Genomic DNA, 16703 nt, shown 5'->3' on the forward strand with positions numbered 1-16703 from the left:
TTAAATGTACTGTAAATACACACTGATATGGGCGCGTACACAGACACTCACAAAGACTTCTTAAATGTACTGTAAATACACACTGATATGGGCGCGTACACAGACACTCACAAAGACTTCTTAAATGTACTGTAAATACACACTGATATGGGCGCGTACACAGACACTCACAAAGACTTCTTAAATGTACTGTAAATATACACAGATATGGCCACCTTTTTTCTCTCTTTCTCAGGGCTAAATAACCCACAGACACACACACACACACTGACAGCTAAATAAAGACGAACCTGTCCAGACAGTGGGAACACAGAGCGTGGCTGTTAGGTCTGTGTTGTAATCCTTCTCCAGGACTCAGGCCAAGGCCCATAAAACCACACAGTCTCCAGGAGAAGAGGGCAGTGGGGTGGGAGAGACACAGAAACACAGTCTCCAGGAGAAGAGGGCAGAGGGGTGGGAGAGACACAGAAACACAGTCTATGATACTATAATACACCACTATTCACTATTCATATTATAGCTTGGATGAATTATAGCTTGGATGAATTATAGCTTGGATGAATAAGGTGCCCAGAGTAAACTGCCTGCTACTCAGTCCCAGAAGCTAAGATATGCATATTATTAGTAGATTTGGATAGAAAACACTCTGAAGTTTCTAAAACTGTTTGAATGATGTCTGTGAGTATAACAGAACTCATATCGCAGGCAAAAACCTGAGAAAAAATCCAACCAGGAAGTGGGAAATCTGAGGTTTGTAGGTTTGCCTATCCAATATACAGTGTCTTTGGAGTCATATTGCACTTCCTACGGCTTCCACTAGATGTCAACAGTCTTTAGAACCTTGTTTGATGCTTCTACTTTGAAGAATGAGGGAAGGAGAGCTCTTTGAGTCAGGTGTCTGGCATGAGCTGATCACGCACGCTCCCATGAGAGCGGCCTGCGTTCCATCGCATTTCTGAAGACAAAGGAATTCTCCGGTTGAAACATTATTGAAGATGTATGTTAAAAACATCCTAAAGATTAATTCTATACATCGTTTGACATGTTTACGAACTGTAATGGAATTTTTAGAATTTTCGTCTGACCTGCGTGTCATCAATTTGGATTTTGAAACTAAACGTGTGAACAAAAAGGAAGTATTTGGACATAAATTATGGACGTTATCGAACAAAACAAACATTTATTGTGGAACTGGGATTCCTGGGAGTGCATTCTGATGAAGATCATCAAAGGTAAGTGAATATTTATAATACTATTTCTGACTTCTGACTCCACAACATGGCGGATATCTGTATGGCTTGTTTGGGCTCTGAGCGCTGTACTCAGATTATAGCATGGTATGCTTTTTCCGTAAAGTTTTTTTTAAATCTGACACCGCGGTTGCATTAAGGAGAAGTTTATCTAAAGTTCCATGTATAATACTTGTATCTTTTATCAATGTTTATTATGAGTATTTCTGTAAATTGATGTGGCTCTCTGCAAAATCACTGGATGTTTTGGAGGCAAAACATTACTGAACATAACGCGCCAATGTAAACTAAGATTTTTGGATATAAATATTAACTTTATCGAACAAAACATACATGTATTGTGTAACATGAAGTCCTATGAGTGTCACCTGATGAAGATCATCAAAGGTTAGTGATTCATTTTATCTCTATTTCTGCTTTTTGTGATTCCTCTCTTTGGCTGGAAAAATGGCTGTGTTTTTCTGTGACTAGGTACTGACCTAACATAATCTTTTGGTGTGCTTTCATCTTAAAGCCTTTTTGAAATCGTACACTGTGGCTGGATTTACAACAAGTGTATCTTTAAAATGGTGTAAAATACTTGTAGTTTGAGGAATTTTAATTATGAGATTTCTGTTGTTTGAATTTGGCACCCTGCACTTTCACTGGCTGTTGTCAAGTCGATCCCTATGAGGGTGACATACTCAATCACAAGGAATAACCTGGAAAATGTTAGCTTTGCTGTTAGTCATGGCAGGACAGAACACAGAAACAAACATATGTTGATGTCTGTGTGTTGATGTTCAAGGCTCAAAACAATCAATTACTCCTACTAACCTTGGGATACTTTTGAGACGGCAAAAGTACTGTCTTTCCACCCAAATGACAGCCCAAATTATCTATTGACAAATTCGCTAATCCCTGAAAACCGTTAGAATCACTGACGGACAGTTTCATTGGGTTCGGTTCCGCTATGAACGTGATTGATCACCAACAGTAATAATAAACGCTGAGAAATGATCGCTAACAAGAATTAACATACTTATTAATCACTTTGACAAAAGGGAGAGAGGGGGTCGAGGGGACCGCTGATTGTTACTCGGACATAATGCAGATGATAAAATCAAGAAATGAAAACATGTATTGAAAATTACATACACATTATATCTTATGGGTATACATTTTGTAATAATTAATGAAGCATAACAGGATATAGTATATAACTTTAATGTTTGAAAAAACATAAATTATATTGATTTGTTTTCCCGGCAGATTTAGAGAATCAGTGGCTTTATGCGATTGCAAAATTGATCTTTCAGTTATAATTCTAGCCAGAAGATAGCGCCAAAGCATCTGAATTGTTGTGTGACTCGATGCGCGCTGGCGTAACATAAAACTCCTCCCCTGAAATTTTTGCGGGACTCAGAAGTAAATTCAAGGAACAACAACACAGAGGCGTATCGGCCGCACACAACTATTTTAAACGGCTTTCTTCTTCTTGTTTTCGGACCAAACTTGTTTTTACATTATCCTTACAAAATGTCACAACAAGCTGGTTACTCACCTAGTTTCAAAAGACCAGCTGAAATCCTGCGAATGCGGAGGAAGAAAGCCCGCAGCGAGGGTGTCGGTTCTGGCGGCCGTGGCGCGATTTCCAGCCCGTGTGAGGGTGCCTCTATATCCGCTGTTCGACCATTATCCACAGGACCCCTGTTCGGCCAGGGTCGCTCTGGAGGGGGAGTGAAGCGGAGAAACCCATTTACTAGCATCGAGAACACCTTCAGCAGCCCAGCGAAGAAGAAGGTCTTTATTTACACTGATGACGACGCCGACTCTTCGGATTATGTGAAGCCGGGCGGCGCTGCAGGACTGGAGGGAGAGAAGTCAACAACAAGAACGCTCCCATTTAGTGAACGACTTCTCCAGGCAGAAGAACTAAGCAAAGACGTGCCCAGCAAGGTATAATAGTGGCACACGTTAATACATTGTTTATCACGTTGTTATTATTGTTGTTGTACAATCTAGCTTGCTACTGTACCTAACGCTAGCAGACTTGTATTATTTTCCAGCAAACAGTAGTTAGACAACTGCCACATGACAGAGGTAACGTTAGTTAGTTAATGTAGTGTTAGCCAGCTACTGCACAGTTGTCAAATTGCTTTATCTGTTAAAGCATCGCACCTCGTGGTGATTTCACACCGCTGTTTTTGTTCTGATCTTTCTCTCTAACAACAGAAACCAACTTCTCTGTCTGAAGACGACTCACTGTTTGAAGATGAGGATTTGTTCCAGGAGGAGAGAACACCCATACTGAAGGTGAGTTCTATTCATTTCTCCATTCTCTTACTCCTTATGGACATGTCTCCAACTCCATTCTTGGAAAACGACCAAAAGCCTGCTACAATCATAGCTATCTACATTATAGACAGGCTGTGGAGTAGCTGGCGTGCAGGCTTCTATTCCATCCCATTCAACTATTCATGGCTACAGACTAACGTTAGGGGTTGTTTTGGTATTTTGTGAGTCAACATTGTATCTTGTGTGTGTGTCAGAGTCCCCAGGCTGGTGCAGTAACCTCCATAGCGCCCCCTGCGTGTGTGGAGTACCCTGCAGACTGGAGTCTGAAGACGCGTCTCCTTTTCACCTCCCTGCTCCCCTTCTCCTGGGCTGTACAGCCCAGAGCTACAGAGGAGGCCCAGGGTCTTACCCAGCACTGTAGAGGACAATACACTACTATACCACAGAGTATACAGGTAGTGTTATACATTTACATTTAAGTCATTTAGCAGACGCTCTTATCCAGAGCGACTTACAAATTGGATGTTACACACAGACACACCAATGGCAACCCTCAAGGCAAAGGAGTACTGGTACCTGAGGAGCTTTACTAGCAACACAAATATATTGTACTCGGTCTGTCTCTCACACTCTGATACTCACTTCTCTGTGTTCCTCCAGGACCCTCGGACATCTGCTGAGCTACGATGTGGGTTCCAGCAGTGTCTGCAGTTCTGGCAGCACCCGTCCCTGTCCTGGCTCTCTCTGTTCCCCCGGATAGGAGTAGAGAGAAGCTTCACTGGCAAGAACATCCCCTGGGCCCAGGACATGGCACTTCAACGGAGCCTCATGAGTGAATGGTGAGTGGGCACCAGAAGGGAGTGTGTGTGTCTGTATTATTTCAAAAGCTTTAAATGATCTTAAACTCAACTCCTCTCTCTCTCCCTCCCTCCTCTCTCTCTCGCTCTCTCCCAGGTCAGTGAGCCTGTCCTCCCTGTACAGTCTATTGAAGGCCAGACTATGTCCATATTTCTATGTGTGTTCCTACCAGTTCACTGCTCTTTTCAGAGCCTCAGGACTGGCAGGTAACAGCAGCATCACTGCACTACTCACCCCAACCACCAGGGGGCTCAGGGAGGCTATGAAGGCTGAAGGTGAGCTACAGTATATCCTTCAAGTTTATTATGTCATATGCACAGGATACACACATGGTGTTTACAGTCCAACAAAATGCTGACCTGCAGGTTCCCTCTCGATAATGTGACAACAGTAAAAAGTAAACAAATCTAATAGAATAAACATTTAGCATTAGTATAAATACAGGAAGTCACTGAACAATATATAATGTAAAAGTGTGTTATTAAACATTTATATATGGTTATTCTAATCTTGATAGTAAAACATTTTCTGTCAAATACCTGTGGTTGTAGGTATTGAGTTCACACTCCCCCTGCTGGAAGAGAGGAGGAAGAAGAGCAAGGAGCAGGGATCAACCTCACACAGCCAGGAGACAGATGGAGAGGAGGGGGAGACACTGTCTGAAGCCAGTGACAAGGAAGACGATGATGATGACGATGGTGGGTTTTCCTGGCTGACGGAGATGGGAGTGCAGGATAAGATTAAGAAACCAGACAACATCTCCATCAAACTGCACAACGAGCGCAACTCTGTGTGTTTAGACCACAAGCCAGAGTCTGTAGTCTGTGTGTCGGGAACGCACACCTTCACTCTCATCAACTTCCTCATCAACTGTAAGAGCCTGGTGGCAGGGGCTGGATCACAGGCAGGCCTGCCCCCCACCCTACTGGCCCCTACAGCCTTCAGAGGAGCTACGCTACACTCACTCAAGGTGAGACACACACTGCTGTAGACTGAAACCATCTGAGGAGCCTTACCTCCCACTTTTCAATTTATGAATGGAAATAACAAAAACTAGAAATGGAAATAACAAAAACTAGAAATGGAAGGTTTCCGAAGAAACGTTGCTGTGTGTAACAGAAATTATAAGCATGTTGCCTTGTGTCTGATTGTCAGGCGCGTAGTGTGAACGTGAAGACCCAGGTGCGTGCTGGGTACCAGGACGTGTGCAGTCTAGAGGTGACGGGACCCATAATGCCTCATTCTCTCCACGCCCTGACCCGCCTGCTTCGGCCTGCTCAGAGAGGAGGCTTCAGCACCGCACTCTACACACACGAACCCACCGCAGTCCTCAACACACACACCACCACCAGGGAACAGGTCAGTCACACACACACAACCCCACCATCGTACCGAACACACACCACCACCAGGGAACAGGTCAGTCACACACACACAACCCCACCATCGTACCGAACACACACCACCACCAGGGAACAGGTCAGTCACACACACACAACCCCACCATCGTACCGAACACACACCACCACCAGGGAACAGGTCAGTCACACACACACAAACCCCCCACCGTATCGAACACACACACACCGCCAGAATACAGGTGACACACACACACACAGCTCAACTGTTATCCAAGTCATGACACCACTGTAACGGACTGGTATAAAGCCTCATCATTTGATCTCCACAATTCAAAGTTAAATCATAATAAAAAATCCTTTGTACTTGTTTGTAAATATCCTTCTCTTCCTCCCTGCCTCTCTCCCTCTCCCAGGCTGAGCAGGCTGTAGAGCTGGATGGATGTGGTCTTCATCCCAGCACCATCCAGCAGCTCCGGGAGCCCTCTACCTTGGGGAAGTCTCCCCTCAGACAGCTCCACTTGAACAACTACTCCTACACATGGAAGTCCTGAGAGCAGCTCACCCTGCCTCTATCAGACTGCCCAGAGAGCACTGCTAGGCTACGTCCCAAATTGCACCCTTTTCTCTTTATAGTGAAATGCTTTTGACCGGAGCCCAATAAAGTAGAGCACTATATTGGAAATAGGGTGCCATTTGGGACACAGCCTAGATGCCGTTGGTGGACCGTACCATTCCTACACTGCCGTATACTTACTGTCCATATCTGTCTGATTAGCCTGTCCACAAATTCTGGGTATGCTGGCAATTGTAGTTTTATTAACCCCCTGTCCCCTGGACTACAACCCAATGACTGATGGGAAATGAAGTTCTTGTGCATGTAAAATTCCTGGATTTGCCATAATGAGATGGATTTGGCTAAAAAAGACTTGTTGATGATTTTAGACCCTGCCCTAAGATGTTTTTGTCTTGAACCATTTTTTTTATTTCTGTTTTAAGAGCTTCTATTTCAACAATTGTTTTATATTAATGACGTTATATCTGTACTGGTGACATTTTATTGGATTAAATTCATTTGTCACGTGATTTTTCTGCTTGACTTGTTTTTTCCCCCTTGACTGTTAGAAACTTAACGTCGAAGTCTAAACCTTGAAAGGTTTTGATTTCCTTCTTTTTCCCCCCCCCCTGATTTGCTCTTGAGGAGAATAGTCAGTCAGTGTTGTGTCTTGGCAGCAGAACCACTGCACTGACTCCTCCAGCTTGAGTTTCATGCTAACGGGAAGCCGACCTGGGCTGCATCCAGGAGAGCACAACGTTCTGAAAGCTGCAGATAGAAATGGATTGTATAGAGCTGACATGATTCCCTTCTACGTGTCAGGCATGTCTATTCTATACTGAACAAAAATATGAATGCAACTATTTCAAAGACTTTACTGAGTTACAGTTCATATACGGAAATCAGTCAGTTGAAATAAATTCATTAGGCCCTAATCTATGGATTTCACATGACTGGGGAATATCTGGGTCTGTTGGTCACAGATACCTTAAAGGTAGGGGTGTGGATCAGAAAACCAGTCAGTATCTGTGACCATCATTTACCTCATGAGGCGCGACACATCTTTGCATAGAGTTGATCAGGCTGTTGATTGTGCCCTGTGGAATGTTGTCCCACTCTTCTTCAGAGGCTGTGCGAAGTTGCTGCATGTTACATTTACATTTAAGTCATTTAGCAGACGCTCTTATCCAGAGCGACTTACAAATTGGAAAGTTCATACATATTCATCCTGGTCCCCCCGTGGGAATTGAACCCTGGTCCCCCCGTGGGAAATGAACCCACAACCCTGGCATTGCAAGCGCCATGCTCTACCAACTGAGCCACACGAGACCTGTTGATGGGAACTGGAACACGCTGTCGTACACGTCGATCCAGAGCATCCCAAATATGCTCAAAGAGTGACATGGCTGGTTAGTCTGCAGGTCATGGAAGAACTGGGACCTTTTCAGCTTCCAGGAATTGTGTGCAGACGGACATGGGGCTATGCATTATCATGCTGAAACATGAGGTGATGGCGGCGGATGAATGGCACGACAATGGGCCTCAGGATCTTGCCACGGTATCTCTGTACATTCAAATTGCCATCGATAAAATGCAATTGTGTTTGTTGTTTCTGCCTGCACAGTGTTCACAACTTTGAAATCAGCAAACCGCTCTAGTGGAAATTACTAGAGTCAGCATGCCATTGCATGCTCCCTCAAAACTTAAGACATCTGTGGCATTGTGTGGTGTGACAAAACTGCGCATTTTAGTGGCCTTTTATAGTCCCCAGTACAAGGTGCACCTGTGTAATGATCATGAAGAAATTCTCACTAACAGAGATGTAAACAAATTTGTGCACAAAATGAGAGAAATACACTTTTTGTGCATATGGAAAATTTCTGTGATCTTTTATTTCAGTTTATGAAACATGGGATCAACACTTTACATGCTGCGTTTATATTTTTGTTCAGTGTACATAGTACGTTGCTATAAGAATGTTTTGCAAACGTTTGAGCCCACTGATCTGCATAGCTGCATCTTGATGAGTAAATAGGAACATAGCTATAGATGAACTACACTCATGTGAAATATGTGTAAAAGTGAAATGATGCAAATTGGCTACCTTTACGCACCAGATGTCCAAATTAACAGGATTGATTGAGGGGGTTTATAACCAAACACTGGACTGGATACTATCAATTTATGTTAGAATAATCCAAAATTCAGTCTTGCCTTGTGTTCCTGATATAGTTTTGTGGTTTTATATTCATTTCTTGTCTCAGTTTTCAGATCCACTTTACTAGTTTTTATTTAGTTTGTTTTCACAAAATATAGTTATAGTTTAAATATTTTTTTGTTTCAGTTTTAGTGTTAAGCTTACTGTATGCCTCCCAGTCTAAACAGTTTGTGTGCATATGTTATGTCAAGCCAGGGTACGCCTACACAAAACACAGCCCTCATTTTAAGTCTTTCTAAAATCCCCTATGAGAGAAATTAATTGTGGAAAAACTATTAAAAACCGCCAGGTTTTATGGGTATTATGACACCTCCACTGTGGGGCTCTATATGGTGGTTGGATTAATATAAATTAAATAATAGCTCATAATGTGAGTCCTGACAGAGACATCTGTTTCTTACGGTTAAAAAAAGAGGACATCCTCTTGCCAATGGCTGAAGTCTAACCCGTGCGCAGACCCGTTTCTGGCGGTTCGTTGTTTATCTCGCCTTGATAACCAGTTATTCGGTAAGAGCACCCTTCACGGTGACTTGTTCTGTTACCAAAGTTAATAATGGAGACGATCAAGCAGACTTTTTCTTTTTATGCTCGTAAAATCAGCGACATCCACCGGACCCTGAACGGATTATCGTATCGATTTATTGATTGGCTATGAGTGGGATTTAGGCTACATTTCCAATATACACAAGTTGTTGTTTTTTTCCCAATATACACACTTTTTACCAGACCTAATACCCTTGTAATAACTTAATTGTTTCTCTCCAGATGTATTCTATAACAACAAAAAACGATTTTTATTTGTAATTTTTGTAATGTTTTTTTTTTAGAGGTGATCAAGGGATAGACATCTTGCAAGATGATTTTTTTAGGCTTCTTGGTGATTTTGACGTCAGTCCAAGCTGGTGAGTTTCTTGTGAACTGGGCTACTACTCTCTCAATCATGTAAAACTCATCAATAAGCATTCTCTATTTTCCAAAGGCTTGTGTCATTATTTGTTTATAACTAGAGATCTATGCTATACCTCTGCTCTTTCTGTCATTATCATACAAAGGTATTGGACACAGAAATGGATCTGTAGCATAATGTACATATAGATGTTCTGCCTGTGTCTTCCTTTCTGACTAATCATCTATTCATCCCTTTCTCCTTCTCTCTCTCCCTCAAACTTTTCCCATCCTTCATCCCTCTCATGCTGTGTTCTCCATCTGTCCATCCATCCCCCCAGTGTCTGTGCCTACCTTCTCCCCCGTGTATGAGCTGAAGGTGGGGTACGGAGACAATGTCACCCTCCCCTGTAACTTTTCCTCCTACCTGGGCCAGGAGGATGAGGGGGAGGTCCGCTGGGAGGCCATGGGGCAGGAGGTGGCCTCTATGGAGGTTGGGAACATCCTTGGTGAGGCCAGATGGGACGAGGGGGCCAAGAGGGTGGAGGTCAAAACGACACTGAGGTTCTCTTCCCGGGTGGTATTCCCCCCAGCAGAGAGGATGAGAGATGGAGACTTCTCTATGACCATCCAGGAGACAGTGCTGAGCGATGAGGAAATATACGAGTGTATCTGGCTGGGCCGCAATACCATCTCTACGGTCTGGCTCAAGGTTCAGGGTAAGTCTGTTTTCAGGCTTTCCCATTCAGAGCCACATTCTGTGGTTGGTGGAGTCGACCAGCGGCCATTTTGGGTGTACCATTTGGAAAGTTTGATTATCTTAATTTATGCTTATCACATCCTCTCTCTCATCCCTCACTCTTTTCTACTACTCTCCATCCCTTCTCTCTCTCAGAGCCCGACCCTCCACGCTCTATCACGCTGTTCAAGGGAAGCCCGGTCACTCTGCCCTGCTACGGTTTCATCCCCAAGACCCAGCCCACCAGCCAGATCTACATCCAATGGCTGAAGGACGATGTGGAGATCATGACCCTTAACCCTGGTCCAGACGACAAGGGACCTAAGCAAGAAGACCTCCGTCTCTCTCTCCCACCCAACAACCTGCTGGAGAACGGTGACCTGTCCTTGTTTATCTACAAGACGGAGCTCAAAGACCAGGGAGTCTATCGCTGCTTCTACAAGTCCAGGAGCTTCGAGGATCCTAAGAGTGGGATACCAGAAGGTGTCTCTCTGACCATCCTAGATCCACACGCTGACCTATATAACTTAACAGGTAGGTCTACACACACTGACCTATATAACTTAACAGGTAGGTCTACACACACTGACCTATATAACTTAACAGGTAGGTCTACACACACTGACCTATATAACTTAACAGGTAGGTCTACACACACTGACCTATATAACTTAACAGGTAGGTCTACACACACTGACCTATATAACTTAACAGGTAGGTCTACACACACTGACCTATATAACCTAACAGGTAGGCCTACACACTCTGACCTATATAACTTAACAGGTAGGCCTACGCACTCTGACCTATATAACGTAACAGGTAGGCCTACGCACTCTGACCTATATAACTTAACAGATAGGTCTACACACGCTGACCTATATAACTTAACAGGTAGACCTACACACACTGACCTATATAACTTAACAGATAGGTCTACACACACTGACCTATATAACTTAACAGATAGGTCTACACACAAACCTATATAACTTAACAGGTAGGTCTACACACGCTGACCTATATAACTTAACAGATAGGTCTACACACACTGACCTATATAACTTAACAGGTAGGTCTACACACACTGACCTATATAACTTAACAGGTAGACCTACACACACTGACCTATATAACTTAACAGGTAGGTCTACACACACTGACCTATATAACTTAACAGGTAGGTCTACACACACTGACCTATATAACTTAACAGGTAGGTCTACACACACTGACCTATATAACTTAACAGGTAGACCTACACACACTGACCTATATAACTTAACAGATAGGTCTACACACACTGACCTATATAACTTAACAGGTAGACCTACACACACTGACCTATATAACTTAACAGGTAGGTCTACACACACTGACCTATATAACTTAACAGGTAGACCTACACACACTGACCTATATAACTTAACAGGTAGACCTACACACACTGACCTATATAACTTAACAGGTAGGTCTACACACACTGACCTATATAACTTAACAGGTAGACCTACACACACTGACCTATATAACTTAACAGGTAGGTCTACACACGCTGACCTATATAACTTAACAGATAGGTCTACACACGCTGACCTATATAACTTAACAGATAGGTCTACACACACTGACCTATATAACTTAACAGATAGGTCTACACACACTGACCTATATAACTTAACAGATAGGTCTACACACACTGACCTATATAACTTAACAGATAGGTCTACACACGCTGACCTATATAACTTAACAGATAGGTCTACACACGCTGACCTATATAACTTAACAGGTAGACCTACACACACTGACCTATATAACTTAACAGATAGGTCTACACACACTGACCTATATAACTTAACAGATAGGTCTACACACACTGACCTATATAACTTAACAGGTAGACCTACACACACTGACCTATATAACTTAACAGATAGGTCTACACACGCTGACCTATATAACTTAACAGATAGGTCTACACACGCTGACCTATATAACTTAACAGGTAGGTCTACACACACTGACCTATATAACTTAACAGGTAGACCTACACACACTGACCTATATAACTTAACAGGTAGGTCTACACACACTAACCTATATAACTTAACAGGTAGACCTACACACACTGACCTATATAACTTAACAGGTAGGCCTACACACACTGACCTATATCACGTAACAGGTAGGTCTACACACGCTGACCTATATAACTTAACAAGTAGGCCTACACACACTGACCTATATAACTTAACAAGTAGGCCTACACACACTGACCTATATAACTTAACAGGTAGACCTACACACACTGACCTATATAACTTAACAGGTAGGTCTACACACACTGACCTATATAACTTAACAGGTAGACCTACACACACTGACCTATATAACTTAACAGGTAGGCCTACACACACTGACCTATATCACGTAACAGGTAGGTCTACACACGCTGACCTATATAACTTGACAGATAGGCCTACACACACTGACCTATACAACTTAACAAGTAGGCCTACACACACTGACCTATATAACTTAACAAGTAGGCCTACACACACTGACCTATATAACTTAACAGGTAGACCTACACACACTGACCTATATAACTTAACAGGTAGGTCTACACACACTGACCTATATAACTTAACAGATAGGTCTACACACACTGACCTATATAACTTAACAGGTAGACCTACACACACTGACCTATATAACTTAACAGGTAGACCTACACACACTGACCTATATAACTTAACAGGTAGGTCTACACACACTGACCTATATAACTTAACAGGTAGGTCTACACACACTGACCTATATAACTTAACAGGTAGACCTACACACACTGACCTATATAACTTAACAGGTAGGCCTACACACACTGACCTATATCACGTAACAGGTAGGTCTACACACGCTGACCTATATAACTTAACAGATAGGCCTACACACACTGACCTATACAACTTAACAAGTAGGCCTACACACACTGACCTATATAACTTAACAAGTAGGCCTACACACACTGACCTATATAACTTAACAGGTAGACCTACACACACTGACCTATATAACTTAACAGGTAGGTCTACACACACTGACCTATATAACTTAACAGATAGGTCTACACACACTGACCTATATAACTTAACAGGTAGACCTACACACACTGACCTATATAACTTAACAGATAGGTCTACATACACTGACCTATATAACTTAACAGGTAGGTCTACACACACTGACCTATATAACTTAACAGATAGGTCTACACACGCTGACCTATATAACTTAACAGGTAGACCTACACACACTGACCTATATAACTTAACAGGTAGGTCTACACACACTGACCTATATAACTTAACAGGTAGGTCTACACACACTGACCTATATAACTTAACAGGTAGGTCTACACACTCTGACCTATATAACTTAACAGGTAGACCTACACACACTGACCTATATAACTTAACAGGTAGACCTACACACACTGACCTATATAACTTAACAGGTAGGTCTACACACACTGACCTATATAACTTAACAGGTAGGTCTACACACACTGACCTATATAACTTAACAGGTAGGTCTACACACACTGACCTAAATAACTTAACAGGTAGGTCTACACACTCTGACCTATATAACTTAACAGGTAGACCTACACACACTGACCTATATAACTTAACAGGTAGACCTACACACACTGACCTATATAACTTAACAGGTAGACCTACACACACTGACCTATATAACTTAACAGGTAGGTCTACACACACTGACCTATATAACTTAACAGGTAGGTCTACACACACTGACCTATATAAATTAACAGGTAGGTCTACACACGCTGACCTATATAACTTAACAGGTAGGTCTACACACGCTGACCTATATAACTTAACAGGTAGGCCTACCCACGCTGACTGATCATCTCTGACACATTGAGTTTGTTCTTTAATTTGTGCTCCTTGTCTTTGAATGCGAGCGCTAGTAACATAGATGTTTCAGTGTTTTTCCCTTTTGTAACACAGGAACAGAGAATGTCACCAGTAGCTCAGACTTCAGTGGGACTAGTGGTGACAGTGAGAACCCAATAACATTCTTCACTTTGGTGACCCAAGATAAGGAGGATATGCAAGGTGCTGTACAGGTGTTGCAACATTTGAAAGCTATTGTCTCCCCAATGCTTATTATTACTTATTGTTTTCGTTATTGCTGGGACATACTGGTAACATTTCATTGCATCATTAGTGACATCATCTGAGCCAATATTAGTGCAGACAGAGATGACCCCATCATCATCTGATGCAACCTTTGGTGAGTGTTATGTTCTAAATGTTTTGGAAGTACTGTAGATGAATGTTGGAAGACATAGTCAATGTTGAATACTATGCCCTCCTATTCTCCCTCTCTCCCTCTTCCTCTTCCCTGCCCAGAGGATCCAGAAGACATGTTGGCAGTGTGGGCAAAGACCCTTCCGCTGGTGCGTATCGGGATAATCACCGGGGTTCTGCTGGTTACAGCTCTGATCTTCTTCCCTCTGCTGGCTCTCAACAAGATCCAATCCTAGACCCACATTAGGAAGAGAGGGTAGATGCAAGGGTTAGGGCAAGGTCATTCAATTATGGTTCTGGAGGGCTGAAAAACACAGTTTTCATTCTCTTTTAATCAGACTGATACAGATCTGGGTCTATCAGGTGACTCTCGGCCAATCAATTACATCAAATGATAATTCATTCAGGACTAGTAACTTTTTAAAGTGTATACAGTGCATTCGTAAAGTATTCAGACCCCTTTGCTTTTTCCACATTTTGTTACGTTGCAGCCTTATTCTAAAATATATTACATTCTTTTTTTCTTTCATCAATCTACACAAAACCCCATTATGACAAATTGAAAACATGCATTTAGACATTTTTGCAAAAAAAACTGAAATAGCTTATTTACATAAGTATTTAGACCCTTCGCAATGAGACTCGAAATTGAGCTCGGGTGCATCCTGTTTGATGTTTCTACAACTTGATTGGAGTCCATCTGTGCTAAATTAAATTGATTGGACATGATTTGGAAAGGCACACACCTGTCTATAAGGTCCCACAGTTGACAGGTGACATGTCAGAGCAAAAACCAAGCCATGAGGTCAAAGGAATTGTCCGTAGAGCTCTGAAACCGGATTGTGTCGAGGCACATTTCTGGGGAAGGGTACCAACAAATGTCTGCAACATTGAAGGTCCCCAAGAACAGTGGCCTCCATCATTCTTAAACGGAAGACGTTTGGAACCACTAAGAATCTTCCTAGAGCTGGCCTCCCAGCCAAACTGAGCAATCGGGGGATGAATGCCTTGGTCAGGGAGGTGACCAAGAACCCGATGCTCACTCTGAGAGCTCCTGAGTTCCTCTGTGGAGATGGGAGAACCATCAGGAAGTACAACCATCTCTGCAGTATTCCACCAATCAGGCCTTTATGGTAGTGGCCAGACCAAACCACTCCTCAGTAAAAGGCACATAACAGCTCGCTTCGAGTTTGCCAAAGACACCTAAAGTACTCTCAGACCATGAGATACAAGATTCTCTGGTCTGATGAAACCAAGATTGAACTATTTGGCCTGAAGGCCAAGTGTCACGTCCGGAGGAAACCTGGAACCATCCGTATGGTAAAGCATGGTGGTGGCAGCATCATGCTATGGGGATGTTTTTCAGTGGCAGCGACTGGGAGACTAGTCAGGATCGAGGGAAAGATGAACAGTGCAAAGTACAGAGAGATCCTTGATGAAAACCTGCTCCAGAGCGCTCAAACTAGGGCCAAAGTTCACCTTCCAACAAGACAACGGCACTAAGCACACAGCCAAGACAACGCAGGCGTGGCTTCTGGACAAGTCTCAATGTCCTTCAGTGGCCCAGCCAGAGCCCGGACTAGAACCCGATCGAACATCTCTGTTGAGACCTGAAAATATCTGTGAAGCAACGCTCCCCATCCAACCTGACAGAGCTTGAGAGAAACTCCCCAAATACAGGTATGCCAAGCTTTTTCCTTTGTCATTATGGGGTATTGTGTGAAGATTGGTAAGGGGAAGAAAAACTAATTAATCCATTTTAGAACAAGGCTGTAACGTAACAAAATACAAATGCACTGTATATGTGAATAGTCTGAAAATGCTATATTATCTTAGCCACATTAGAGCTATGCATTTGTCCTCTGCGATGCTGGATCAACCACTCATCTGAGCTGCCAGTGAGAAGTCTGAGATCGTTTGATGATGTCTGCACTGCTATGTCCTCTGAATGCTTTGGAGGTTGTGTATTGGAATGTGGAATTGGACTCAAGGCCTCAGATGAACCCTTCTATGCTGTCCATATATAGTATTCCTATTAATATCGCTCCCTGCACCAGGAAATATGTTTATTGCTACAAGTGCTGGAATGATGACGAGGGCGGGGAGACAGTCTTCAAATACTGAACTGCACCGCTTGAAAACACAGTATTGGATGTACAATAAATGTGTGTTGTGAGCGCATGGCAAATAAACATTGAAAAGACATGTTCTCGTCT

General features: G+C 42.8%; 2 protein-coding genes across 7 annotated transcripts; both read left to right on the top strand.

The window, feature by feature from the left end:
- The first annotated feature begins 2630 nt into the window (after positions 1-2630).
- On the top strand, positions 2631-6829 carry LOC129859859 (protein downstream neighbor of son homolog). Of its 5 annotated transcripts, none has more exons than XM_055930044.1 (8): positions 2631-3188; positions 3465-3545; positions 3782-3982; positions 4188-4366; positions 4482-4660; positions 4937-5355; positions 5541-5924; positions 6160-6829. In XM_055930044.1, exons 1-8 carry the CDS (start codon positions 2769-2771, stop codon positions 6295-6297), a joined length of 2001 nt encoding a protein of 666 aa, XP_055786019.1. In that variant the 5' UTR covers positions 2631-2768; the 3' UTR covers positions 6298-6829. The 5 variants fall into 5 exon arrangements, with proteins under 5 accessions (XP_055786019.1, XP_055786020.1, XP_055786021.1 ...); XM_055930045.1 differs by having other exon boundaries at positions 6169-6829; XM_055930047.1 differs by having other exon boundaries at positions 2632-3188; positions 5541-5744.
- A 2021-nt stretch (positions 6830-8850) lies between these two features.
- Positions 8851-16692, top strand: LOC129859872 (uncharacterized). Of its 2 annotated transcripts, XM_055930068.1 has the most exons (7): positions 8851-9024; positions 9345-9419; positions 9744-10121; positions 10298-10675; positions 14185-14292; positions 14405-14470; positions 14590-16692. In XM_055930068.1, the coding sequence occupies exons 2-7, from the start codon at positions 9374-9376 to the stop codon at positions 14721-14723; spliced, it is 1110 nt and encodes a 369-aa protein (XP_055786043.1). In that variant the 5' UTR covers positions 8851-9024; positions 9345-9373; the 3' UTR covers positions 14724-16692. The 2 variants fall into 2 exon arrangements, with proteins under 2 accessions (XP_055786043.1, XP_055786042.1); XM_055930067.1 differs by having other exon boundaries at positions 8851-9419.
- The last annotated feature ends 11 nt before the right edge of the window (positions 16693-16703 follow it).

The sequence above is a fragment of the Salvelinus fontinalis genome, chromosome 7, assembly GCF_029448725.1.
Source record: "Salvelinus fontinalis isolate EN_2023a chromosome 7, ASM2944872v1, whole genome shotgun sequence".
NCBI lineage: Eukaryota > Metazoa > Chordata > Actinopteri > Salmoniformes > Salmonidae > Salvelinus > Salvelinus fontinalis.

Coding starts and splice junctions, on each gene's coding strand:
- LOC129859859 (XM_055930044.1), top strand. CDS start 2,769: ATGTCACAACAAGCTGGTTACTCACCTAGTTTCAAAAGACCAGCTGAA. Junction 3,189..3,464: donor GCAAAGACGTGCCCAGCAAG/GTATAATAGTGG, acceptor CTCTAACAACAG/AAACCAACTTCTCTGTCTGA. Junction 4,661..4,936: donor GGAGGCTATGAAGGCTGAAG/GTGAGCTACAGT, acceptor CTGTGGTTGTAG/GTATTGAGTTCACACTCCCC.
- LOC129859872 (XM_055930067.1), top strand. CDS start 9,374: ATGATTTTTTTAGGCTTCTTGGTGATTTTGACGTCAGTCCAAGCTG. Junction 10,676..14,184: donor TGACCTATATAACTTAACAG/GTAGGTCTACAC, acceptor TTTGTAACACAG/GAACAGAGAATGTCACCAGT. Junction 14,293..14,404: donor AGATAAGGAGGATATGCAAG/GTGCTGTACAGG, acceptor TTGCATCATTAG/TGACATCATCTGAGCCAATA.